A 26,423-nucleotide genomic window follows, 5' to 3' on the forward strand; every position below is an offset into this window, starting at 1 on the left:
TCAGCTCTATTTGCTCTCAAATTCTAAAATTATAGTTAGCATCAAAGTAGACATCATGCAGGACTACAAATCCCTGCAAACTCCTGCACGTCATCTCTAGCTGACACCTATGCTAACAGGTATTGTGTAAATGTCAAACTTGCCGAAGACAGTTCACATTTAGTGTGTTGTGAAATATGTTATGAATGTATTGTAATGCTTTAAAAATGGTATAAATGCCTTAATTTTACCGGACCCCAGGAAGAGTATTTAGAGTATGGCTAATGGGGATCCATAATAAATACAAATACAAATACAAAATGATCAATTTAAACAAATTTAGACAATTATTCATTACTGAAGTTAGCTAGTTAATCCAGAGATTATTACCTTTGCCTGGATTCGGCAGTCCAGATCATCACAGCATTTGTCATTCTGTGTGATAGCCAGATTAACAGCTAATTAGCATTTCTATTTGGGGGGATAAATATACACAAATATATCGATAAAAATCATCTTGTGCGAGAGGGATATACACTGTTATCAAAATGTCACACCAGGGTAAACCGACACGAAACACACCCTTATTTTAAGTGTTTCGAAAATCCCATATGGAAAACATTAATGATGTAAAAGTTATTGGAATAATTTCTGTGTTTGACCGCTAAGTTTTATGGGTATTATGACTCATACTGTGGTACTTTATAAACTATAGGATTACGTCACGTTCTAGGCAGTATATCACATTTTCACATATTCTTGAATGCTGCCTTTCATTCAATTCCTTGGATTGTCTAATCAGAGTATGACAGGACTTGAATTGGCTGTCACCTATCATAAGACCACTCTCATGGAACACTACAATCTACTGAGAGGACCAATTACAGTGAGCTGTGTGGAACCCTCCTGTGCAAAGCATTCTGCCATCAACCCTCTTTTTTGTCTTGTCATCTCAGTCTTTCCTCTCTCCACTTACGCTTAAAATGCTGTAAAATGTAAAACCTGCTCTCTAATCTCTCTTTGTGGAGAACAAATGGCCTTCAGCATCAGGTGAGTTTCAGTGGCAAGGCAGTGGTAAAAGTAGGTTAGCACAAAACCACAGACAGATAACGCACACAAGAACTTCCATGGTATAGACTGGTATCAGAGACAAAGGAGAATGTGTGAGTGAGTGAGTGAGTGAGTGAGTGAGTGAGTGAGGCTATACATTCGATATATGAGGCGAGAGATCATGATATACTGTACGTGTTCTGAGAGAAAATAAATGGAGGAAGCGAACCGCAAGTATTTATGAAAGACAACATCAGATTTACCTCCTTTTTCATTACATTACATTACAGGTCAAGTAAATCACACAACACATAATTCTAAGTATAGTGTCAAGGCATGTGCAGGCCATTATCAGGTGGCACACAGTTATCATAGAAGATCTGAAAGGTATTGTCAACAAAGGTGACACTCTTGAGGAAGTTATCCAGCTGCTGAACAGACATCTCCACCACCTCAGGCTTCTCTTTCTCATTGAGTCCGTTGGAGCGCTCCTCAAAGGGCGCGTTGCGGTCGTAGTCGATGCAGCAGTAGGCCCGAACACAAGTAGAACACAAGTAGATGGGGACAGTCACGTGGTCAATGTTGTGGCGACTGATCATGTTCCCGGAGGTGGTGACACCAGTTACCACGAAGGCGGTGCGGCGGCAGTAGTTGTTGAGGCGGTGGCGGATGGTGTGCTCGTGGGTCTTCCAGGGGCCGATGTTGAACTCCCGGACCTGAGGCACCACGTTGGTCAAGGTTTAAGTGGCTGCCTTGTCGTTGGGGTCAGACTGGTGCTCGTCAGGGTTCAGGTGGCCACGCTCAAAGTTCACAGTGTTGGAGTAGTCTTCCAGCACCACCTGAGCATCCTCAAAACTGCGATGGAGGTCGCCTTGAGGAAAGGGCTGCATCTCCCCAAAATCAGACACTGTTTAGAGCTGATAGAGAGCTGAGGATTAGTAAGGAAAGCAGAATAGTTGTACTCAAGGAATCACAGCCAGTGGAACCTCATGGAATCTCTCTTTGGATGCACATTCTTAACACAACAGTATATTTCTCACTATTCATTCTATTTGCACAAAGGCCATAGAGTTGTTACTTTAGCCAATGAAACTGATTAATTAATCTGTAGGCACGACCACAAGGCAAGGTTGCAGAGATCCTGTTAGATACAGGAGTCTGTAAAAATACCTGTGGCTCATACATCTAGGGCACATTAACCTTTTTGGTGCCGTTAGAGTGCTTAAAGGTGTAGGCTGAGTAGACGGGAATGTGGCCAAGGGTATCATACAGGGTGGCTTGCCGTTGTAGCGTTGGCAAATCTTCTTCAGACATTTATCCTTAAGTCCCAGTGGTGTTGTGCCCATGTACATGCACTCACGACACTCAGGTGAGTAGTTCTCCTGTACTTCTGCCTCCACCATCACCACAACTAGCACCCAGGACAGCGGCTGAGCTCGCTCAGGGACGCAAGAAACCAGGAGAAAAGTGCTCAAGAAGAGGTGCAGTGGAAGCTGTCAGTTTGCTTGTCTCTGAAATTTACCTAGCAAAGACTTATAGATGACCTGGAGCCAGTGGGTTTGGCTACGAATATGAAGCGAGGGCCTTTGTGTAGGAATGCATACAGGCCCAACATAATAAGGTGTCAAAGAGAGAGTGAGGAGGGGGAGGGGGGGGGGGGGGGGGGGGGGGGCGTGTTTGTCCCACTCCAGTCAGAGAGGTGGCGGTAAAGCACCAACAACTAGTTCGCCTGAATTCTCGATAGAGGTAAAAAAACAAAAAAAAACAGCTGTCAAATAATGCAAGGAGAGAGGCCATTTTTCTAAAACACAAACAAGACGAGAAAGCGAGTTATGAACATATTCGCAGCGAACGTTGGTCAGTTGAAATTATAATTAAACGTGGTTCAAGCAAATATTCAACATATAGTTGCAAGGAAGAAACCTGGAGATATACAGGTCATTGCGAAATACACGCATATGTTGTTAAAAAGAGGACTTAACTAACGTTAGCTACATTCCAATTTCGCAAAATTTGCAGCTACCAGCTAGCTAAGTTGTAGCTGGCTAGCTGGCAACTTAGCTGGCTAGCTAGTGCGACCAGCTTTCAACAAAGGGTAAGTAAAAATTGGCACAATTATTTAGGCAAACATTATACTGCAATATAATAAATTGCACTGCTTACGATTAATAGAATGCTAATTTCTCATGGATTGTGTCAAGATGGTTAGCTAACTAGCTTGTTAATTAGCAAGCTAGTAACATTATCCGCGCAATGTGCAACCATGTTAGCTACGTTTAGCTAGCAGAAGTGCAGGCCAAAGCAGCAGCCTAAAGTTGAGATGTATCCTGCGCGTTGCGAGTCGGAGCGGGTAGAGGGCTGCTCACTGCTTTTCATGGTTACTCATCTAACGTTAGCTATTTACCTCCGTTGTTCATCTAGGTTAGTTAGCTGGCTGCAAATACGGTAGTTCATTTTAGCAAACTGGTTCAATTAGGTAAATGTTCTTGCGCAACTTCAAATGAAACTCAACTTTTCTTCATGAACACGTATTTGTCTGAAGTGATTCGTTCGAATGTGCAAATAGCTAATTCAATGTTCCAAGCTGACTTCAGCAGATACTAACTACGAATTGTTTGTCATTTGTGGTTAATCGAAAACACCACAGTTACATTGAGTGCATTTTAAATTTGCTAATTTCTATTTTAACTTAATTGTAACATGTTTTGTATCGAAACCAGTTGGCTATGACGTGTTATGTAATTGCAAAGTTAGCTAGGTAACGTAGTTACGAACTTAGCTAGCTAACGTTATTGTTCAGTTGGCACAGTTAACTAGTTGCTACATAGTCGGCTGTGAATAGTTGAGCTATGAACAGAGCTCGGAAATTAAGCTGGCCTTCAGCTTAGATAGGCGAAACATACGAACTGTCAATGCACAACTAAAGTGAAAACACTTGTCAGTTATAACAACTTTAGTGTGGTAAATATTATTTGCATGTGAAAACTAAATTGAATGTCTCATTTCCCCAGGTGTTTACAAGGAGGAACAATAGATCCGATGGAAATACTCAAGCAGGAGTAAGAAGACAGAAGTGGAGAGAATAATAAATGCATGTGAAGAAGATACACATATCGCTCCCCGTGATCTCCTGTTCTTCACAATTTTGCTTCATGGTCAATTATTATGATCAACTCCCATGTTGTATTTCCTGGTGCTATTTGTCTGTAAACATTTTGTTTTTGTTTTCATTTGTTGATCGGTGAGCTTGCTGTCACATTTGGTCACTCCGTCACCTCATCTAACACCTTTCCCAGAGCCTTGCAGCTATTTGCTCAGTGTAACAGATTTGTTTGGCCCAAGTACACCCACTCTAAACCACTGCACAGAGAAGAACCAAATAGCCTTTAACCCCCTCGTCGTATCTGGACCGAACAGGTTCAATCCTCTGGACAAGGTTAGAGCTCCACTCACTCTGTAACGTTTCCCTGGCATATTGTTGTGTTCTATATGTGGATTTGTGTTATTGAGTACAAGTGTTTGAGCTGTGTGGTAGGAGATAGTATTTCATTCATTACTTCCCAAAGAGGACATTTGATTGGTTGATTATGTGGCGCCATGACATGATTTGACTGTTGTCCTTGTTGTGCCAACAGAAGCCTTGAGCTCCAGTTGAAGAGAGGAGTATGACTGCTGAAACACTTAACTTCGGCCCAGAATGGTGACGCATCTCTTCCTTCTCTAACTCATTAATTCTTCTTTGCTCCCTGCTTACATTCCTGGCCCATAACCAACTCTTGTTTTTAAATTAAACAATCTTATATGTCAGTAAATGAAAGAAAATCTTCACTATTTTAGGGGTCCCCACTTACTCCCCATGTCCTTCACTTTTCTCCTTCCTCCCTCAGTGCCCCATTCTGTTTCCTCATTGGCCCATTCTCAGCACACTGCATTCTATCCTTCATTTTCTCTTTCCCCATTGGCTTGTTTTCAGAGTGAGTGCATGACCTTGGTCATTTAAGTTTTAGAATGTAAAGAAAAGAGAACCACATTGTGTTTATTAATGATTCTTCAACTTGTATATAGCTAGCTTAAAATAATGGAATGTCGCAAGTTGTTCTTCAAAATGACTCAATCAGCAGGTGTTTACTCTTAGTTGGGCCTGTCCTTATCCCTACTCCAATCATTCAATAAGAGCACCCGCAAACATAAATTCTTGCTACATTGCCAATAATTCATCTCAAAATTGTACTAAAACATAATCATTGGCGTTGTACTGTGTACTGTTTTTATTCTGCTCCTGCTTGTTGCCCTTAGTTGTCTAGGGGAAGATAATGGGCGATGCATATCCAACTTAAACTTGAGGTGAAGATAATAGATGGATATAGTCTTACACATGGCCCAGTACTATTATGTCAGTAATAATGATTGCATTTGAAGTGTTATTTATGCATGCATGGATTGTGCTGATGGTGATTTCTTCTCCCCAGGCTCCGTGCACTATCCAGAGGGCGGAGTGTGACGTCCCCCCCTCCCTCTCCAGCATTGCCAAAGTCCAAGCTGGCCGATTACCGCTATGGTCGTGAGGAGATGCTAGCACTTTATATCAAAGATGACAAAGTAAGCTTATGTAATGAGTGATTCACTCTAATGAGGATTCCAATACAGCTGTTTGTGTTAAAGGTGTCTGGCCGGTTATGACTAGTGAGTTTGAAGTAAACCAAACTGTGTTCCCAGCCCCCAGAGGATATCACGCAGGATAAGGAGTTTGCTGCTATCCTGCAGGATGAGCCTGTGCAGCCTTTGGCACTGGAGCCTCTAACTGAGGAGGAGCAGGTGAGACTGCAGGAGATATGAGTGGTTATTGAGTTAGAGGTTTGCTGCTCTGATCCCTGAGAAGTATTTGGCCAGGATTAACTCTCAGATCTTAGTTGCTACTTTCACCCACGATGTGCTGATCCTGTTTCAGTGTATGTTGACAAAATATCTTTCTGTGTCAACGTCATTTTCCTTCCTTCTGTCCTGCAGAGAAACTTCTCCATGTCTGTGAACAGTGTGGCTGTGCTGAGGTTGATGGGAAAGGGAGGCGGGGCCGCCCCTGCAGGTGTGGCCAAGGGTCGTGGAGGAGGCATCAGAGGTAGCGGTGCAGTTAGTCACCACCTGGAGTGATCAGGATGGTGCAACTATATATATGGAAATGTATTAACCGGCTGAGTAGGCCCCTGAAGGAATTTCTTATGTTTGTTTGGGCAGGGAGAGGAAGAGGTGAAGGTGCATTCTACCAAAGAGCTCCTGGAGGTCCTGATGATGGAGAGGTGGGCTTCGGTCGTGGCCGAGATATGCTCCGCAGCCAAAGCTGGGATGACCGGTAGGCTCACTGTCCTATACTATGCTGCCCTCGCCCCCAGATGGTTATCATTCGATCATATTGATGGTTGTTTATCGTCTTTCCTTCTGTCAGAGCTGAGAGGCCCAAGTTTGAGAAGCCAATCAGGCGTGCTGAGGTAGTGCGTCCAGGGTTTGAGGAGGCGGGACCTCTTGGCAGGAAGGACTCCTGGCGTGCCGACAGTGGTAACTGGCGTACCCTTCGGGAGGAGGAGGAAGAGGCAGCAGCAGGAGGAGGAGGGGAAGAGCAGCCAGCCTGGAGAGTTGCAGGAACCCGCCGTGATGGTACACACTGACACACACCTAACCACTCACACACCCTCTACTTAAGACTAATGTTGTGTATACTTTGCATGTTTTCCATGTCTGATGGACACTCCTTCTCAAATCAAAATCACACACACAGATGGGGGTCCTCGGTCTGCAGGCTGGCGTGATCATGGCGGCCGGAGGAAGTTTGAGTTTGACTTCCGTGACAGCGAGGGACCCCGCAGGGAGGACGACAGGGACGGCCTTCCTGAGTGGTGCACTGATGAAGAGGATGGAGAGATGGGCACCTTTGACTCCTCGGGGGCCTTCATGTGCATCAAGGTGTGTTGGCTGGCAGGCATTATTTCTGTCTGTTTGTCTACGTGTGTGTGTTTGCATGTTACTTATGTCTATTCTGAGCCTTATGCTTGTCCGAGCAGAAAGGCTCCAAGGGCACCATCACTGAAGAGGATCTGGAGTTTGAAGCTCTAGTGGAAGATGAGAACGGTCAGGAAGTCAAGGACAACGGTCAGGAAGGCAAGGACAACTATAAGGATAACTACATTGACGGAGGTGAGACACTTTCCCTGGCTATAGTAAACAACTAACAGAAGAACTTTCTGCTTTCGTAGAATGCACATTCACCCTCTTTCTCTCTAGATGAGTGTGAAGGAGCATGTGAGGGGGTGGTCAAGTACAGGACTCCATCTCCTCCTGCTGTCTCGGCCTCTCCCTCCTCAGACCCTCTCCCTGCCCCCTGTGCCCCAGAGGCTCCCTTGACACCCATATCCCACCCCTCCAAAACCAACCACGTGCCCACTCAAGGTAAATATTGAATTCAGGGCTCTAAATTTTAAAAATAGTGTTAGTGTGTTCCCAACTTAAAGGTTTGGAGCAGCACATAACATTTAGTAGCACCAGAAAATAAGATTTTTTTGTTGTTGAGATACAGCCTATATTAATTCTAGCTACTTTTGAAGCACATGTTGTGCCCTAAACTAACATATGTATGTATTATAAAAGCTAAAATGTTTAAACAAATACCTTTCTTAGAAATTACGATGCCGTTTGTGGAATATTAGGTTTCTACATTGTGTAAAAGCACTTTTTCTATTGATACATGTACACTGTGTCTTTAAAGATGTCAGGTTTGCCATGATGACATGCAAGAGATCTAAAAGTAACACCTGCCAAATGTGGGTAGATTTTGGCATTGATGGGTAAAATGTCTTTCACCAGCCACATTGGTGGTTTGTCAGGGCTCCACAATGCAAGCATTTCATTCGCATTTGCGAATAAAAATAGAAGTTAAGTAGGAGCACATTTATAGCAAAATAGATGCTGCAGTAGCTGTTTTCAAAGTGTTTGTCATTTTGTTTCTTAGCTGGTAGCTTATCAGACATTGAACTACGAATTCTATAATTTATAAACAAAAAAAAATGTTTAAGTGAGAATATGCATTAGTCTGAAGCCGAAAAATAAAGGAAATTCACATGAGCATCACAATGCCTATTCCACCCATGCTCTACCAAGATTTTGCCACCACACAGCTTTGACCTACTACAGTAGCTGTGTTGGTGTTGTGCTTCAAACTATGTGTAGGCAGTTTTGTTAGGGTTCAAACCTTCTCAAACAGCCTCATTCATACTCTTAGAGGAGGTGCTTCCACAATGTGATTTGTACTGCATACAAGGTAGAGTATTGGATTCTTCACACACATCCCATTACGCTACCTTTTTTAATGTTTTTTTAAATAATCAATGAATGCAAGCTTTGCTTTTATACTTGCAAGACCATCAGGCTTGATTGACCTGTTTTGTTTTTAGTAATGTGGTGCATGCCTGTATTTCCTTAAACCTTTATTTTAGCAAAACATGTCATTGAGTTTTTTTTAAATCATAAGATCCTATTTTGACCAGTAGGTACCCAACATAACAGCAGGTGGTGTGTTGTACACACTAGCTCAGAGCCTGTCTGCATTCCTGGTTTCTTTACCTAATGTAATATTGAATTAAGCTCAGAACCACTTGTCTTTCAAACATGTCCCTGTTTTATCAATTGCAGTGCTAATCAATAGAGGTCGACCGATGAACACTTATTTTAACACATCAATAAAATCAATTTAGCCTCAAATAAATAATGAAACATGTTCAATTTGGTTTAAATAATGCAAAAACAGTGTTGGAGAAGAAAGTAAAATTGCAATATGTGCCATGTAAAAAAGCTAACGTTTAAGTTCCTTGCTCGGAACATGAGAACATATGAAAGCTGGTGGTTCCTTTTAACATGAGTCTTCAATATTCCCAGGTAAGACGTTTTAGGTTGTAGTTATTATAGGAATTATAGGATTATTTCTCTCTATACCATTTGTATTTAATATACCTTTGACTATTGGATGGTCTTATAGGCACTTTAGTATTGCCAGTGTAACAGTATAGCTTCCCTCCCTCTCCTCGCCCCTACCTGGGCTCGAACCAGGAACACATCGACATCAGCCACCCTCGAAGCATCGTTACCCATCGCTCCACAAAAGCCGCGCCCCTTGCAGAGCAATTGGAACAACTACTCCAAGTCTCAGAGCGAGTGATGTCACCGATTGAAACGCTATTAGCGCGCACCCAGCTAACTAGCTCGCCATTTCACATCGGTTACACCAGCCTAATCTCGGGAGTTGATAGGCTTGAAGTCATAAACTAACGGGTGGCATCCCTAAGTCTAAATATTGCTGTTACATTGCACAACCTTCAATGTTATGTCATAATTACGTGCAATGAACGCAAGAGAAGTGGCACAATTTCACCTGGTTAATATTGTTGTAACAGGCAGGCTCCTTGTGGAGTGCAATGTAAGATTGAATCCCGAGCTGAAAAGGTAAAAATCTGTCGTTCTGCCCCAGAACAAGGCAGTTATCCCACCGTTACTAGGCCGTCATTGAAAATAAGAATGTTTTCTTAACTGACTTGCCTAGTTAACCTTTCTAGCGCAGGGGTTCCTTGCAGGTTTACAGCGAAAGCACCACATATGATTGTTCGGTCATAGCCAAGTCGAAAAAACAGCCATTTTTCCAGCCAAAGATAGGAGTCACAAAAAGCAGAAATATAGATCAAATTAATCACTAACCTTTGATCTTAATCAGATGACACTCATAGGACATGTTACACAATACATGTATGTTTTATTCGATAATGTCCAAAAATCTGTTTACATTGGCGCCTTACGTGCAGTAATATTTTGATTCCAAAACATCCGGTGATTTTGCAGAAATACTCATTATAAACATTGATAAAAGATACAAGTGTTATTCACAGAATTAAAGATAATTCTCCTTAATTCAACAGCTGTGTCAGATTTCAAAAAAACTTTACGGAAAAAGCATAATCTGAGAACGGCTCTCAGAACCCAAAACAGCCAGAGGAATAGCCGCCATTTTGGAATCAACAAAGTTAGAAACAACACCATAAATATTCACTTACCTTTGATCTTCATCAGAAGGCACTCCCAGGAATCCCAGGTCGACAATAAATTACTGATTTGTTCCATAAAGTTAATCTTTTATGTCCAAATAGCCACTTGTTAGCGTGTTTAGCCCAGTAATCAATCTTCATGAGGCGCAGGCACTTCATCCAGACAAAAACTCGAAAAGTTCCGTTACAGTCCTTTAGAAACATGTCAAGCGATGTATGGAATCAATCGTTAGGATGTTTTTAACATAAAACATCAATGTTCCAACCGGAGAATTCCTTTGTCTTCAGAAAAGCATTGGTACTAGAGGTAACTTTGTCGGGAGTGCGCGTCATGAGACCAAGGCTCTCTGACAGACCAATCACTAAAAGAGTTCTTATGAGCCCCTCCTTTTTAGTAGAATCCTCAAACCAGTTTCTAAAGACGGTTGACATCCAGTGGAAGCCCTAGGAAGTGCAACCTCATCCATATCTCAATGTGTATTCGTTAGGCCAAGCTTTGAAAAACTACAAACCTCAGATGTCCCACTTCCTGGTTGGATTTTTCTCAGGTTTTCGCCTGCCATATGAGTTCTGTTATACTCAGACATCATTCAAACCGTTTTAGAAACTTCCGTGTTTCTATCAAATACTAATAATAATATGCATGTATTAGCATCTGGGAAAGAGTAGGAGGCAGTTCACTCTGGGCACGCTATTCATCCAAAAGTGAAAAGGCTGCCCCCTATCCCAAAAAGGTTAAATAATGGTGTAAAAAAAAATATTTTTGTCCTGATCGGCGTCCAAAAATACCGATTTCCGATTGTTATGAACACTTGAAATCGGCCCTAATTAATCGGCCATTCCGATTAGTAGGTCGACCTCTACTAATCAATAGACAGTTCATTGCCTCTGTTAAAATAATATGCAGGTTAATGTTCTTTGCGCTTATGTTTCTTTGTGCAATAAAGATGGCGACACAACAATAATACACATTTACAATAGGCCTATATCTAAAAATACATACATCCAAATATATATATATATATATATATATATATATATATATATATATATATATATATATATATATATATATATATATATATATATATATATATATATATATAGTACCAGTCAAAAGTTTACACCTAATCATTCAAGGATTTTTCTTTTTACTATTTTCTACATTGTTGAATAATAGTGAAGACATAACTATGAAATAACACATATGGAATCATGTAGTAACCAAAAAAGTATTAAACAAATCTAAATATTTTAAATTTGAGATTCTTCATAGTAGTCATGGTTTGCCTTGATGACAGCTTTGCAAACTCTTGGCATTCTCTAAACCAGCTTCACCTGAAATGCTTTTCCAACAGTCTGTTTCCACAAATGCTGAACACTTGTTGGCTTGCTTTTCCTGTTGAGAAACAAATGACAGTCCCACTAAGCGCAAACCAGATAGCATGGCGTATCGCTGCAGAATGCTGTGGTAGCCATGCTGGTTAAATGTGCCTTGAATTTTAAATAAATCATGACAGTGACACCGGCAAAGCACCATCACACCACCTCCATGCTTCACGGTGGGAGCCACACATGCAGAGATCATCCGTCCACCTACTCTGCGTCTCTCAGTCACTGTTGGAACTAAAAATCTAAAATTAGAATTCATCAGACTAAAGGACAGATTTCCACTGGTCTCATGTCCACATTTTTGCTCATTACTTAAAAATAAACAGATCATATTTACATAAGTTTTCAGACCCTTTTCTCAGTACTTTGTTGAAGCATCTTTGCCTTTTGGCAAACTCCAGACTGGCTGTCGTGCCTTTTACTGAGGAGTGGCCTCCTTCTAACCACTCTACCATAAAGGCTTGATTTGGTGGAGTGCAGCAGAGATGGTTGTCCTTCTGGAAGGTTCTCCCATCTCCACAGAGGAACTCAAGAACTCTGGCAGAGTGACTATTGGGTTCTTGGTCACCTCCCTGACCAAGGCCCTTCTCCCCCGATTGCTCAGTTTGGCCATGCGGCCAGCTCTAGGAAGAGTGGTTGTGGTTCCAAACTTACATTTAATGATGGAGGCCACAGTGTTCTTGTGGACCTTCAATGCTGCAGACATTGTTTTGGTACCCTTCCACAGATCTGTGCTTCAACACAATTCTGACTCTGATCTCTACAGACAATTCCTTTGACCTCATGGATTGGTTTTTGCTCAGAAAACTGTGGGACCTTTATATAGACAGGTGTGTGTGGCTTTCCAAATCATGTCCAATCAATTGAATTTGCCACAGTTGGACTCCAATCAAGTTGTAGAAACATCTCAAGGATGATCAATGGAAACAGATAAGGTGTTTCTGTTTTTTATTTAAAAAATTGCAACAATTTCTTAACCTGTTTTTGCTTTGTCATTATGGGGTATTGTGTGTTAGATTGCAGAGTTTTATTTAATCCATTTTAGAATAAAGTTGAAGTCGGAAGTTTACATACACTTAGGTTGGAGTCATTAACTCGTCGCAGCATCATGTTGTGGGGGTGCTTTGCTGCAGGAGGGACTTGTGCACTTCACAAAATAGGCGTCATGAGGCAGGAAAAGTATGTGGATATATTGAAGCAACATCTCAAGACATCAGTCAGGAAGTTAAAGCTTGGTCGCAAATGGGTCTTCCAAATGGACACAATGACCCAAAGCATACTTCCAAAGTTGTGGCAAAATGGCGTAAGGACAACAAAGTCAAGGTATTGGAGTGGCCATCACAAAGCCTGACCTCAATCCAATAGACAATGTGTGGGCAGAACTGAATAATCTTGTGCGAGCAAGGAGGCCAACAAACCTGACTCAGTTACACCAGCTCTGTCAGGAAGAATGGGCCAAAATTCACCCAACTTATTGTGGGATGCTTGTGGAAGGCTACTTGAAGCATTTGACCCAAGTTAAACAATTTAAAGGCAATGCTACCAAATACTAATTGAGTGTATGTAAACTTCTGACCCACTGGGAATGTGATGAAAGAAATAAAAGCTGAAGTCATTCTCTGCTATTATTCTGACATTTCACATTCTTAAAATAAAGTGGTGCGCCTAACTGACCTAAGACATGGAATTTTTACTAGGATTAATTGTCAGGAATTGTGAAACTGAATTTAACGTATTTGGCTAAGGTGTATGTAAACTTCCGACTTCAACTGTAAGGCTGTAACGTGACAAAGTCGGAGTCTAAATACTTTTCCATTTTACCTCTGGAGAGTATGAATTAAGCTATTTGAAATGGTTTGAATCTGCAGCAACCTGCCTACACATAGTTTGAAGTACAATACCAACATAGTTATTACTGTAGTAGGTCAAAGCTGTGTGCTGGAAAACCTTGGTAGAGCATGGGTGGAATCGGCATTGTAGTGCTGATGTGAATTTCCTTTTTCGGCTTCAGACCAGTGCCTATTCTCTCTTAAAACAGTTTGTTTTTACTTTCCATGGTTTCTCACCGGAAGGTTATTATGCAACATTATTATACAACATTATAATTAAGCAATAAGGCCCGGGGGGGTGTGGTGCAGTATATGGACAAAATTTCGCAGCTAAGGGCTTTGACACGACACTGTGTACCTGGACACAAAGGGGAGCATTATTACTTCTAAAAATGATTACCCATGTAATTAGAAGAGTATAAATAGATGTTTTGTCATGCCCATGGTGCATATGGTCTGATATACCACGGCTTTCAGCCAATCAGCATTCAGGGCTCGAACCACGCAGTTTATTATACAGCATAACACATGCTCTCCTTGTGAAACTTCACAATGTTGTGTGTTTTTATTTATTTTATTCATTAAGATCCCAGTTCATAATCTTACTAATCATTGCTCAAAGCAAGGAATAGTTTTCAAGCCCTGCCACATCTGACGAGTGTCAAAATATGCTTTGACACTCGTCAGATGTGGCAGGGCTTGAAAACTATTACGGACTACAAAGGGAAATCCAGCTGTGAGCTGCTCTGTGACGCGAGCTTACCAGATGAGGTAAATGCCTTTTTATGCTTGCTTCAAGGCAAGCAACACTGAAGCATGCATGAGAGTACCAGTTGTTCCGGACGACTATGTGATAACGCTCTCGGTTGCTGATGTGAGCAAGACCTTTAAACAGGTCAACATTCACAAAGCCACTGGGCACGGATTACCAGGACATGTACTCCAAACATGCGAGGACGAACTGGCAAGTGTCTTCACTGACATTTTCAACCTCTCCCTGGCGGAGTCTAATACCTACATGTTTCAAGCAGACCACCATAGTCCCTGTGCCCAAGGAAGCTATGTTAACCTGCCTAAATGATTACCGCCCCATAGCACTCACGTCGGTAGCCATGAAGTGCTTTGAAAGGCTGGTCATGGCTGACATCAACAGCATCACCCTGGATACCCTAGACCCAATTCACATTCCACACCACAGATGCACATGCAATCTCTATTGCAGTCCACACTGCTTTCCCACCTGGACAAAAGGAACACCTATGTGAGAATGCTGGGACTAAACATGTCGCTCTGCAACTGGATCCTGGACTTCCTGACGGGTACATCACTTGGGCCAAGCTGGCTTTATTCCAGGACCTATTTACTAGGCGGTGTCAGAGGAAGGCCGGTTTCCCTAGTCATAGACTGTTCTCTCTGCTACCGCACTGCAAGCGGTACCGAAGCGCCAAGTCTAGGAACAAGATGCTCCTTAACAGCTTCTATCCCCAAGCTATAAGACTGCTGAACAATTAATAAAACTGCCATCTGGACGATTTACCTTGACCCCCTCCCCCCCACAGCTACTTGCTGTTTATCTATGCATGGTCACTTTACCCCTAACAACATGTATGAATATCCTCGACTAACCTGTACCCCCACACATTGACTTGGTACTGGTGCCTCTGTATATAGCCTCAATATTTTGGATTTTACTTTTTGTTTATTTGGTAAATATTTTAACTCTTTCTGGAACTGCATTGTTGGTTAAGGTGTTTCACGGTGAGGTCTACCCCTGTTGTATTTGGCTCTTGTGACAAAGTTTGATTTGATATTTACTATGCAATTATACAATGTAGCTGGCTGGACATTCATGTGAAATCCATAGATTAGGACCTAATGAATTTATTTAAATTGATTGATTTCCTTATATGAACAGTAAATCTTTGAAATTGTTGCATGATGCATTTATATTTTTGTTCAGTATACTTAAGAGAATAGGAATATTCTCCTTTAAGTCAGGGGTTCCAAAACTTTTTCACTCAGGCCCCCCTTCCAGCATTGGGGAACATGCCACGCTCCCCTTCACGCACACTACGCACAAGCACTGTTCATTAATAAATTGTTCCCTCCCATCTTGTTAGCAGAAAGAACATTTTGCTGGTTTAAAGCTTATTTCCTGCAGTTCTACACATTTGTCATGGTGTGCAGAGAAACTGTTGCTGTTAAAGCTGATTTTCTTGCAAGTCAAAACATTTTGCCACCTGCTAATGTATATTCATGTGACATGAGTGACTCAAACAAACTTGTCTGTCATATTTTTTTTCTAAAATAGCTCTCTAAAATATGCAATGACTGGCATGACAAGGGAAACTGATGACACATTACTCAATTTAGAAATTGCACCTTGTGCATTCTACTATTAGAACTTTAAAGAGGAAGTTGAAAGCTGGACTCCATCCCCCTCCAAAAAGAAAAATACGGTGGTGCGCCTCACAGTTTGGGGAACCACATATACTAATTTCAGTATCCCGGATTTACATTAACTAAGTTATGTCTGTTTTGAGACCAGGCTGGCACACAGCACGTCATGTACGCAAGGGATGAATCTGTTTTAACCTGGTGCAGTGTGTGGAACCCCCTCACTACGTTTTACTTGTGAATGGAGATTTCAGATTTTCTGTGAAATACACTGAAAAGTTATTTAACACAGTGTTGATCAGTCAGCACACATTTAGATTATGAATGTCGATGGCAGGAGAGGGAGTTTAGTCCGGAGACGGAATGTATTCAACACGTGTTTGACAGCGTCGCTGTTTCAATCTGGTTCTGTTTACATGTGCGTTTGGGATTCATCCATTTACTGTAGTCGGTTCAACATAGCTAACTTGCTGTTTCCTAATTTGTAATTTGCTTTCTCATGTATGGTTTGTGTTGTGGTCTTGGTTCTTTGTGTGGGCATCAGTTTGTATATGCTCCAGAGAATGTTTCACCTGTATGCTCAGTAGTGGCCCTAGTACAGTAGTTGTACATGTCTCATCCCCTCTCCCCCTGTTCTCTCTGTGGTCTCACAGGCAGCTCACCTCCAGGGAGTGGTGCTCAGCTCAGTCCAGACCCTTCCTCCTCTACCACCACTTTCTCCAGCCTGATGCCTCCTCCCTCCTTTGGATCTCTCCTCCCATCAACAGGGGGAGAAGTGGAGGAGGACGAGGGCATGAAGCACCTGCAACAGGTAGGGTTGCATTATCATGTAAATTAGACATGCATTCATTTTACATCCAAGTACTGGATTTATTGTCAGGATTACGATTACACTTGATATACTGGCTGAATGGGAGTTAGTGTTATGTAAATGTTCATATTTTTGTAATCCTCTCCCACCCTTGTAGGAGGCTGAAAAGATGGTGGCATCTCTGCAGGACACATCCCTTGAGGAGGAGTGTTTCACTCAAGCACTGCAGGAGAGCCACAACATTACCTCCCAATCTCTCACACACCCAGCCCCACACTCACACACACACACCGCTGGACACACACACTCCCACTCTGCCCATAGGGACTGTGCCCTGCCCCTCTCCCACGAGGCAGCCATGAAGTGGTTCTACAAGGACCCCCAGGCAGAGATCCAAGGTAGACACACACATTCACCATTTTTAGAAGTTAGTGCAGTTGGAAAGTATTCAGTTTTCAACATTTTGTTATATTACAGCCTTATTCTAAAATGGATTAAATGTTTTTTTTCTCATCAATCTACACGGAATACCCCATAATGACAAAGCAAAAAACGTAATGTTTTTTGCATTTTTGCAAATGTATTAAAAATGAACTGGAGTCAAATTTAAGTGTTCTGACCCTTTACGCAGTACTTTGTTGAAGCACCTTTGTCAGCGATTACAGCCTCGTGTCTTCTTGGGTTTGATGCTACAAGATTGCCGCACCTGTATTTGGGGAGTTTCTCCTCTTCTCTGCAGATCCTCTCATGCTCTGTAATGTTGGATGGGGAGCGACGCTGCACAGCTATTTTTAGGTCTTTCCAGAGACGTTCAAGTCCGGGCTCTGGCTGGGCCACTCAAGGATATTCAGAGACTTGTCCTGAAGCCACTCCTGCATTGTCTTGGCTGTGTGCTTAGGGTCGTTGTCCTGTTGGAAGGTGAACCTTCGCTCCAGTCGGAGGTTCTGAGCGTTCTGGAGCAGGTTTCCATCAAGGATCTCTCTGCCCTTTTCATCCTTCCCTTGATCCTGACTAGTCTCCCAGTCCCTGCTGCTGAAAAACATCCCCACAGCATGATGCTGCCACCACCATACTTTACCGTAGGGATGGTGCAAGGTTTCCTCCAGACATGAAGCTTGGAACTCAGGCCAAAGAGTTTAATCTTGGTTTCATCAGACTAGAGAATTTTTTTTTTAGTAAGAATGGGAGTAAATGCTGAGGTACAAATGCTGATAGACATGCCAAAGACGACTCAAAGCTTTAATCGTTGCCAAAGGTCCTTCTACAAAGTATTGATTCTGGGATGTGAATACTTACGTAAATGAGGTATTTCTGTATTTTATTCTCAATAAATTTGCAGTAATGTCTAACAACGTGTTGGGATGATGAGGATCTAAAAATGAATTTAGTACATTTTGAATTCAGGCTCTAACACATGTGTAATAAGTCAAGGGGTTGGAATACTTTCTGAAGGCACTGTACATATCAGTTTGCAGATAATACCTTACAGATACTGTTTCATATTGTTTTGTCATGACCCTGGTCCAGGTCCCTTCTCCACTGTGGAGATGTGTGAGTGGTTCCAGGCAGGCTACTTCTCCATGACACTGCTGGTAAAGAGGGGTTGTGATGAGGGCTTCCAGCCCCTGGGTGATGTCATCAAGATGTGGGGGCGTGTGCCCTTCTCCCCCGGCCCCTCCCCCCCACCCCTGCTGGTGAGACAGCCTCCACCACCTCGGGGGTCCTCTGTGAGTCAGCGAGCACACGTCTGTCTGGGTGTTTCTGTTTACTGGTGGTTTGTTTAGTGGTGTGCGTGTGTGGGGTTAGTTTGTCAGTTAACCCAGGTACAGCAAAGGCACAGAGATACTTGACTGTGGTGAACAACTTTTATTTGAATAAGTAAAGTATCAAAGTGGCAAAGGCAAAATCACGTGTTTTACTGAGTATAATGTATATTGTCTCTTGTAGCTGTATCGTGTATCTATCCAGAGCAGATAATCAGTAGTGTATCTGGTAGGGATGCACCGATATGACATTTTTGGCCGATGCAATATTTTCCTTGCCAAAAAAACAATACCGATGAACTTTTTTTAGCTGCTTTTTAAGCATTCTAGTACAGTTAAATAGTTGCAACACACACACTGACCAAAAAGTTATTTTGTTGGCATTTACGTATGTCCCCATTACCAGTAAAACATAATCAAAACCTATTTATTTCATTTACTTGCTGTGCTGTTTTGTTGTTCAGTCTCAACCAGGATTTCATCATACGTGTCAAGCAATGAAGTTTCAGCTGTCTGTCCGTGACCTCTCTTCCTTGGTGCACACTGTCACTGTGTCCGTTTCCATCTTGTCCAGCTGTCTAACATTTCACATACACCCTGTTTCTTGTCTGCATCAAAGTAGCGCTACTTGTAGCAAGCATCGAGCATGGTGGCGACACAGTAAAGAGGCTCCGAGAGTATGCCACTGAATCGCTTGTTCACAGCCACTTGTAGAGTACTTTTGCAAGTTTTAACCCCTCTAAAATGTTCTTCCTCTTTCAAATGACTGCTCGACTTGAACTTGTTTAGTTGTTGGAACTGTGTGCTTAGTATTTTTCTGCTTTTCTTCTGTGTAGCGCTGTATTTTTGTAGCGTCATCTACCTACGTTATATAGGTATGCGCGACAGCTTTGACATCGGTTTTGCACATCGCCGTTAAACTAGACATTTGACCGATGTTGCCATTTTTAGGTAATATCGGCCGATTCTGATATGCTTACCAATTTATATTGTATATCCCTAGTATTTGGTGTGCTTGGTGGTTTTCTAAAGCAGTGGCATAGTTGGTACGGTAACTCTGTAGGTCTTGTTCCGCAGGGCAATATGGATCAGGAGCTGCTGAAGAAACAGTTAGAACAAGCAGCCACTGCAGCTCTATACCAGCAATTGCAGATAAGGTTTCAGCACATGAACAGGTAGGCGCAAACACACACACTGGATGTATATGAGGGTATTTGTGAGTGTACTAATGTGTTTCTGTTTTCAGGAGTGGGGAATCTAGCGTGATGAACAGGTCCATGTCAGTACCAGATAATGGGTCTATGTGGGACATGCGTACCTCAGCCTCCCAGCAGTCAGGTACTGAAAAGGAACCCGCTGCATCATTATCTGCTTCACATACACCTTTTATATAAGCACACTTTATACAGATGCGGTCAAAAATATTGTTTCACGTTCTTCAAAAATCATGTATAATTTAAAACTTTTGGTGTTAACACGTATTTGTTTGATTTACAACTGCACAGAACCACACAAAAAATCTCTGAAAAATGATGATTTTTCATTTCAAAGGCAAAAATGGCCTGGACTAAATTGTTAAGATTTCGAATTAATTTGGTTGGAGGCAAGGTCATTCTCAGCTAATGTAATTTATCCTACAGCTGTTAAGTTGCTGGTGCCTACAGGGTAAAAATAGCCATTCAACCAGTTTTGAAGAGGACATTCTGCTCCATTGCACTCCATTTTCAAGTGCAAGGGTGCTAATATATTTTACCATATTTGTATAAGGAAAGGGGGAAACCTAGTCAGTTGTACAACTGAATGGCTTCAACTAAAATGTGTCTTCCGCATTTAATCCAATCTCTGAATCAGAGAGGTGTGGGTGGCTGCCTTAATCGACATCCACTTCTTCAGCGCCCGGGGAACAGTGGGTTAACTGCCTTGCTCGGGGGCAGAATGACAGATTTTTACCTTGTCAACTTGGGGATTCGATCCAGCAACCTTTCGGTTACTGGCCCAACACTCTAACCACCAAGCACACGCTCTTGCATATCCTCCAAGACTGATAGACCTCAGCTATACATCTTTTCATTCACCCAGATGTCCTTCTACATGGGGCGGCAGGGTAGCCTAGTGGTTAGAGCATTGGACTAGTAACCGGAAGGTTGCAAGTTCAAACCCCTGAGCTGACAAGGTACAAATGTCATTCTGCCCCTGAACTGCCCCTAGGTCGTCATTGAAAATAAGGATTAACTGACTTGCCTAGTTAAATAAAGGTAAAATAAAATGTTGCCATTGTATGTCAGTAATGTGTTTGTGGCCACCAGGAGGTGAGGCCAACCTATGGGACTTAACCATGAGTCATTCCACTCAGGGGCCATCTCTGGAGCAGCTACAGAAGGTACTGTCTTTATTTACTTTGTCCCCCCTCTCTCTCTCCTATCTTTCTCTTGCTGACTCTCTCTGTTCATCTCTCCAGCTCCAGGACCGGCGTGAGGCTGAACTCCGGGCCAAGCGAGAGGAGGAGGAGAGGAAGCGGAGGGAGGAGAAGAGGAGGCAGCAGGAGGAGCAGAAGAGGCGTGAGGAGGAGGAGCTATACAGGCGTAAGCAGCAGTGTCGGCAGCAGCAGGAGCTGATCCTGAAGCTGCTGCAACAAGCCCAGCCTGGGGGCCCAGGGAGTATCTCTGGGTCAGGGACTGTGTGGAGTGGCCCCCAGGTCTCAGCGCTCTCCAAGCAAGGCAAGAGCCTCAGCCTGCTGGAGCTGGAGACTGAGAGGCTGCTCAAACAGCAGGCCCAGCACCAGAGGGCCCAGCAGCAGAGGGACAGGGTGAGGACCCCCCCCCAAACAAAAAAAAACTTTACATGGGCTGTCCTGCTATGTCTTAAAAGTGTAGTAGTTTCCTGAGAAGAAATGTGTGTTCTGAGGATATTTATTACAATGCCCATAAGTGTAACCAGCAGGACCTAAAATTAACACCTGCCAAATGCCGGTATTGGCATGTAAGGTCTATTTCAACAGCCACGTTGGCAGGTGGTCAGGACTCCACAATGCGAACACTGGTAACCAGTAGTGTGACCCATGTCCCTCTGTTCTTTCTCTGTCTTCCTCCAGCATGGAGGCCTGTCTATGGGTCAGTGGGGTGAGGGGTCTGTGGGCATGTGGTCTGGTGGGGGCATGGAGCCCAAAGGCAGCTCTGGAGGTATGGGTGTCTGGGAGGAGGCTGTGAAGAACCAGAACAGCCTCCGCAACATGGGCATGAAGAACAGCCGCAGCAGCCCCTCTCTTAGGTACACCTCACTGTGTGTGTGTGTGGTGCATTGTGTTTACCTCTGTTTAAAGCTGTGTGTTAACGTTTTGTGTGTATGTAAACTGTTTCAAGGCCTGTGTGTGTGTAAACATTTTTTACGTGTCCACCTGCAGCGAGCAGTACATGTTAAGGAAGAAGCGTACAGAGGAGGAGGACAAATTGCTGAAGCTGCTGCAGGGCATGAAACCCCAGGACGGCTTCACCACCTGGTGTGAACAGATGCTGCACGCGCTCAACACCTCGGCTAACAACTCCCCCTCCTCGTCCCTGGATGGTAACGAATGCTCCACCTCTTTCACTTCATCACTGGATCTGTGTCTCTGCGACCGGCCCCATGAATATACTCAAATATAATGTCATCACTCATTCACACTATCTGGGTGTGCACCAGCTCATGCTTTTTATCCCTCTAATCACTCTGACATCAATGCAAATATATTCAAAACTATTTCCTTTCCGCCCCCCAAAAAATATGAAAAGCCGATAAATACATTTTGCTCCGGCTAATTGTCTGGGAGAAGAAAAACAGCCCTATTGCAAAAATAATAGTTGTTAGCCTATTAATAAATGGGAAATACCAGTCGATGGAAATACATTTGACCGGTCATGCTTATCTGTCTATAGGTTAATTAGCATAATGAACCTATTTTCATTAGTCCAGCATCTTATCACATGCTCACTGCATACAGATAGAGCCTAGTTTCAGCTGAAACTCTGCCAGACAGCACGAGAGCAACTGCTACAGCTCCTCAAACAGCATGTTCATTGCTGCTGTAGTGAAACGTGCTTTTATAAGTCCAATCATTGCATAGCAATTCTAAATATTTTTCAACTGGTAATTGAAGTGCACTTCCCATTCGTCATTCAAGTGCATAGGCAACAGTAGGCAGGCATCAGAACCACTTTGCAATGAGCTGGAGGCAGTAGCCTATGCATATTATGAGGCATGCCTTGCCTTGCTTCAAAAGCTAAAATCCGACCATATCGTGGAAGCAATTATTTTATAAAGACTTCCATATGCCATGGCAACCTGATGCCTATTTCTCTCATGTTCTATTTGTTTTCAAATCAACTTTCAATGTCCAGCAGCCAAAGGCATAGTTCTAGTCATATTAGCAACCCATGCTAGTTGTTGCATCTTTAGATCTCCCCTCTTTCAAAATTTTGAATGGATATTTTCATCTGTCAAATGAAACCGGTTGCGTGTGCGGTGCGCTTTTGACAACGATGTGGAATTAACATTCTGGTGTAACCTACTGTCTTGTGCACGTTGCTGCGCTTATGATGTGAAGAAACATTTTGCATTTTCACACTGGCGGTCACATGTCATGAAGGCAGTCAAATTCCACATGACCGTTTAGTCACGGTAATTCGGCTTCTCCAACCTCTGATGCTGCTGCTGGTCATTTGTAGCCTACCAAACTTGTAGCCTACCAAAATTGCCTGCTACTCAGCACTATTGTCCCTCTAATCACTCTAAGCTATAAAAAGAAGGCACTGTGATGCCAAAAAGTTGGTTGTTTTTTACCCAATGAATTACTGGGAGGTTATACATGTAGAGAGTGCGACTCTTTGTTTTTATAGCTTACAGTTTATTCACCGTTATTCAGCATCTCTACACTGAATTATTTTCTTGGGTGTGCGCAAGCTCATGCTTTTTATCACTCTGACATCAATGTAGATTTTTAGATTTTCTAATACATTTAACACTTAATGAGAGCCCATGAGCTCATGTTGTGCAACATTTCTGAAGGCTATGCAATTGTAGGAGAACACTTTCCTAATGCACTGTGTGTGTGGTGTGTATATATATTTGCGGCAATTTCAGAACTATTCCATTGCGGAGCCTCCAGTGGCATGCAGAGGCCAAATCCAGGTCCGTACTGCATCGCCATGCGCCTCCCAAAAATTGTAACAATGCAGTGGGCTCTGTATAACTCTGCATTGACATGATTGGTTGAGGGCGGTATATCCTGTAGAAAGAGAACAAACTCACTTCCTTGACAACAGCTCTGCACTGCTCCACAAAGCGCAAGTAAACTCAGCAAGAAAATAAATGTCCCATTTTCAGGACCCTGTCTTTCAAAGATAATTTGTAAAAATCCAAATAACTTCACAGATCTTCATTGTAAAGGGTTTAAACACTGTTTCCCATGCTTGTTCAATGAACCATAAACAATAATTAATGAACATGCACCTGTGGAACAGTCGTTAACCTCTCTAGGGTATGTGGGACGCTAGCGTCCCACCTGGCCATCATCCAGTGAGATTGCAGAGCGCCAAATTCAAATACAGAAATACTCATTATAATAATTCAGAAAAGATAGGGTTAAAGATTAACTTCTTCTGAATCCAACCATGGTGTCAGATTTAAAAAATGCTTTATGGAGAAAGCATACCATACAATTATTTGAGAATATAGCCAGCAGACAAATCAATGCAAACAGTAACCAGCCAAGTAGAAGAGTTACACAAGTCAGAAAGAGAGAAAATGAATCCCTTACCTTTGATCTTCATATGGTTGCACTCAGAAGACATTAATTTATTCAATAAATGTTCCTTTTGTTCGATAGTCTCTTTATATCCAAAAACCTCTTGTTCGCTCGTTTTTTTCAGTAATCTACAGGCTCAAACGCAGTCACAACAGAAAGACAGAAAATCCTAATTGTATCCGTAAAGTTCGTAGAAACATATCAAACGATGTTTATAATCAATCCTCAGGTTGTTTTTAGCCTAAATAATCGATGATATTTCACCCGGACAATAACGTCTTCAATATAAAAGGTAAACAAGAAAGGCACTCTCTCGGTCTCGCGCATGAAAAAGCTCTGTGACACGGCAGGGTCTACTCATTCAGACTCCTCTTACTCCCTCATTTTTCAGAATACAAGCCTGAAACAATTTCTTAAGACTGTTGACATCTAGTGGAAGGCATAGGAACTGCAATTTGAGTCCTAAGTCAAAGGATACTGTAAATCCTACTTCCTGAATGGAACACTTTCGTGTTTTATATCCACATCTACCAATTATATGCATATCCTATCTTCTGGGCCTGAGTAGAAGGCCGTTTAATTTGGGCACGCTTTTCATCCAAATTTCCAAATGCTGTCCCCTACCCCTAGAGAAGTTAAGACACTAACTGCTTACAAACGGTAGGCAATTAAGGTCACAGTTATGCAAACTTAGGACACTAAAGAGGACTTTCTACTGACTCTGAAAAACACCAAAAGAAAGATGGCCAGGATCCCTGCTCATCTGTGTGAACATGCCTTAGGCATGCTGCAAGGAGGCATGAGGACTGCAGATATGGCCAGGGCAATAAATTGCAATGTCCGTACTGTGAGACGCCTAAGACAGAGCTACAGAGGGACAGGACGGAAAGGTGATAGTCCTCACAGTGGCAGACCACGTGTAACAACACCTGCCCAGGAGAGGTACATCCGAACCTCACACCTGTGGTACCGGGTGGCAACAACTGCCTGAGTTACACCAGGAATGCACAATCCCTCCATCAGTGCTCAGACTGTCTGCAATAGGCCTAGAGAGGCTGGACTGAGGGCTTGTAGGCCTGTTGTATGGCAGGTCCTCACCAGACATCACCGGCAACAACGTCGCCTATGGGCACAAGCCCACCGTCGCTGGACCAGACAGGACTGGCAAAAAGTGAAGCGCTGCGGGTTTGTCTCACCAGGGGGATGGTCGGATTCACATTTATCGACGATGGAATGAGCGTTACACAGAGGCCTGTACTCTGGAGCGAGATCGATTTGGAGGTGGAGGGTCCGTCATGGTCTGTTGCGGTGTGTCACAGCATCATCGGACTGAGCTTGTCATTGCAGGCTATCTCAACGCTGTGCGTTACAGGGAAGACATCCTCCTCCCTCATGTGGTAACCTTCCTGCAGGCTCATCCTGACATGGCACTCCAACATGGCAATGCCACCAGCCAGACTGCTTGTTCTGTGTGTGATTTCCTGCAAGACAGGAATGTCAGTGTTCTGCCATGGCCAGCGAAGAGCCCGGCTCTCAATCCCATTGAGCACGTCTGGGACCTGTTGGATCGGAGGGTGAGGGCTAGGGCCGCCCCTCCCCCCCCAGAAATGTCCGGGAACTTGCAGGTGCCTTGGTGGAAGAGTGGGGTAACATCTCACAGCCAGAACTGGCAAGTCTGGTGCAGTCCATGAGGAGGAGATGCACTGCAGTACTTAATGCAGCTGGTGGCCACACCAGATACTGACTGTTACTTTTTGATTTTGACCCCCAGTTTGTTCAGGGACACATTATTCCATTTCTGTTAGTCACATGTCTGTGGAACTTTTTCAGTTTATGTCTCAGTTGTTGAATCTTATGCTCATACAATTATTTACTCATGTTTGCTGAAAATAAATGCAGTTGACAGTGAGATTACTTTCTTTTTTTGCTGAGTTTAGTATGAATTCCCTGACTGCTGCTGAGGCCTTATCACCGTAAATGCTGCATGGCCTATGCAGACATTGGATTGATCATGCTCCCAGATGCACAATGCACTTGTCTCTCCAGAATGCGCGTTCTCTCGCCAATTTGTGCACATTCATTGTTTCATAATTGAATTGTGTGAATTGTTTGACTGTTAGTGTATATTAATTCCCAATTACATAAATCACCAGTACAGTACATTTACCCTTCATTCCTATAATTTCTAAACTACTATTTACCCTTCATTCCTATAATTACTAAACTACAATGTTTGTTACTTTGGTGACTGTAATTTCTGTCAATGCATTCAATATTATTATTTCAGCCTTCCCATTCTCATTGTCGGAGTGGACACATTGTTTGTAGAGTGCACAACCTATGCTA

General features: G+C 42.9%; 1 protein-coding gene and 1 pseudogene across 2 annotated transcripts in view; one reads left to right on the forward strand and one right to left on the reverse strand.

Moving 5' to 3' along the window:
- Positions 1 to 1,358: 1,358 nt before the first annotated feature.
- On the reverse strand, positions 1,359 to 4,503 carry LOC110509403 (annotated as a pseudogene).
- The window catches only part of gigyf1b (GRB10 interacting GYF protein 1b), a 32,469-nt gene continuing 8,832 nt past the window's right edge, over positions 2,787 to 26,423 (forward strand). Inside the window, exons 1-21 of one of the 2 annotated variants that reach the window (XM_021591144.2) lie at positions 2,787 to 3,124; positions 4,041 to 4,465; positions 4,665 to 4,729; positions 5,326 to 5,373; positions 5,499 to 5,628; positions 5,746 to 5,844; positions 6,037 to 6,145; positions 6,262 to 6,376; positions 6,470 to 6,678; positions 6,800 to 6,984; positions 7,083 to 7,215; positions 7,303 to 7,467; positions 16,378 to 16,535; positions 16,693 to 16,933; positions 18,063 to 18,262; positions 19,376 to 19,473; positions 19,545 to 19,636; positions 20,605 to 20,678; positions 20,757 to 21,104; positions 21,390 to 21,565; positions 21,699 to 21,859. In XM_021591144.2, coding sequence (XP_021446819.1) covers positions 4,695 to 4,729; positions 5,326 to 5,373; positions 5,499 to 5,628; positions 5,746 to 5,844; positions 6,037 to 6,145; positions 6,262 to 6,376; positions 6,470 to 6,678; positions 6,800 to 6,984; positions 7,083 to 7,215; positions 7,303 to 7,467; positions 16,378 to 16,535; positions 16,693 to 16,933; positions 18,063 to 18,262; positions 19,376 to 19,473; positions 19,545 to 19,636; positions 20,605 to 20,678; positions 20,757 to 21,104; positions 21,390 to 21,565; positions 21,699 to 21,859 — 2,776 coding nt within the window. In that variant the 5' untranslated portion in view covers positions 2,787 to 3,124; positions 4,041 to 4,465; positions 4,665 to 4,694. The remainder of the gene's footprint in view (positions 3,125 to 4,040; positions 4,466 to 4,664; positions 4,730 to 5,325; positions 5,374 to 5,498; positions 5,629 to 5,745; positions 5,845 to 6,036; positions 6,146 to 6,261; positions 6,377 to 6,469; positions 6,679 to 6,799; positions 6,985 to 7,082; positions 7,216 to 7,302; positions 7,468 to 16,377; positions 16,536 to 16,692; positions 16,934 to 18,062; positions 18,263 to 19,375; positions 19,474 to 19,544; positions 19,637 to 20,604; positions 20,679 to 20,756; positions 21,105 to 21,389; positions 21,566 to 21,698; positions 21,860 to 26,423) is intronic. The other variant, XM_036968285.1, reaches the window with a different exon arrangement.

The sequence above is a fragment of the Oncorhynchus mykiss genome, chromosome Y, assembly GCF_013265735.2.
Source record: "Oncorhynchus mykiss isolate Arlee chromosome Y, USDA_OmykA_1.1, whole genome shotgun sequence".
Lineage (NCBI taxonomy): Eukaryota > Metazoa > Chordata > Actinopteri > Salmoniformes > Salmonidae > Oncorhynchus > Oncorhynchus mykiss.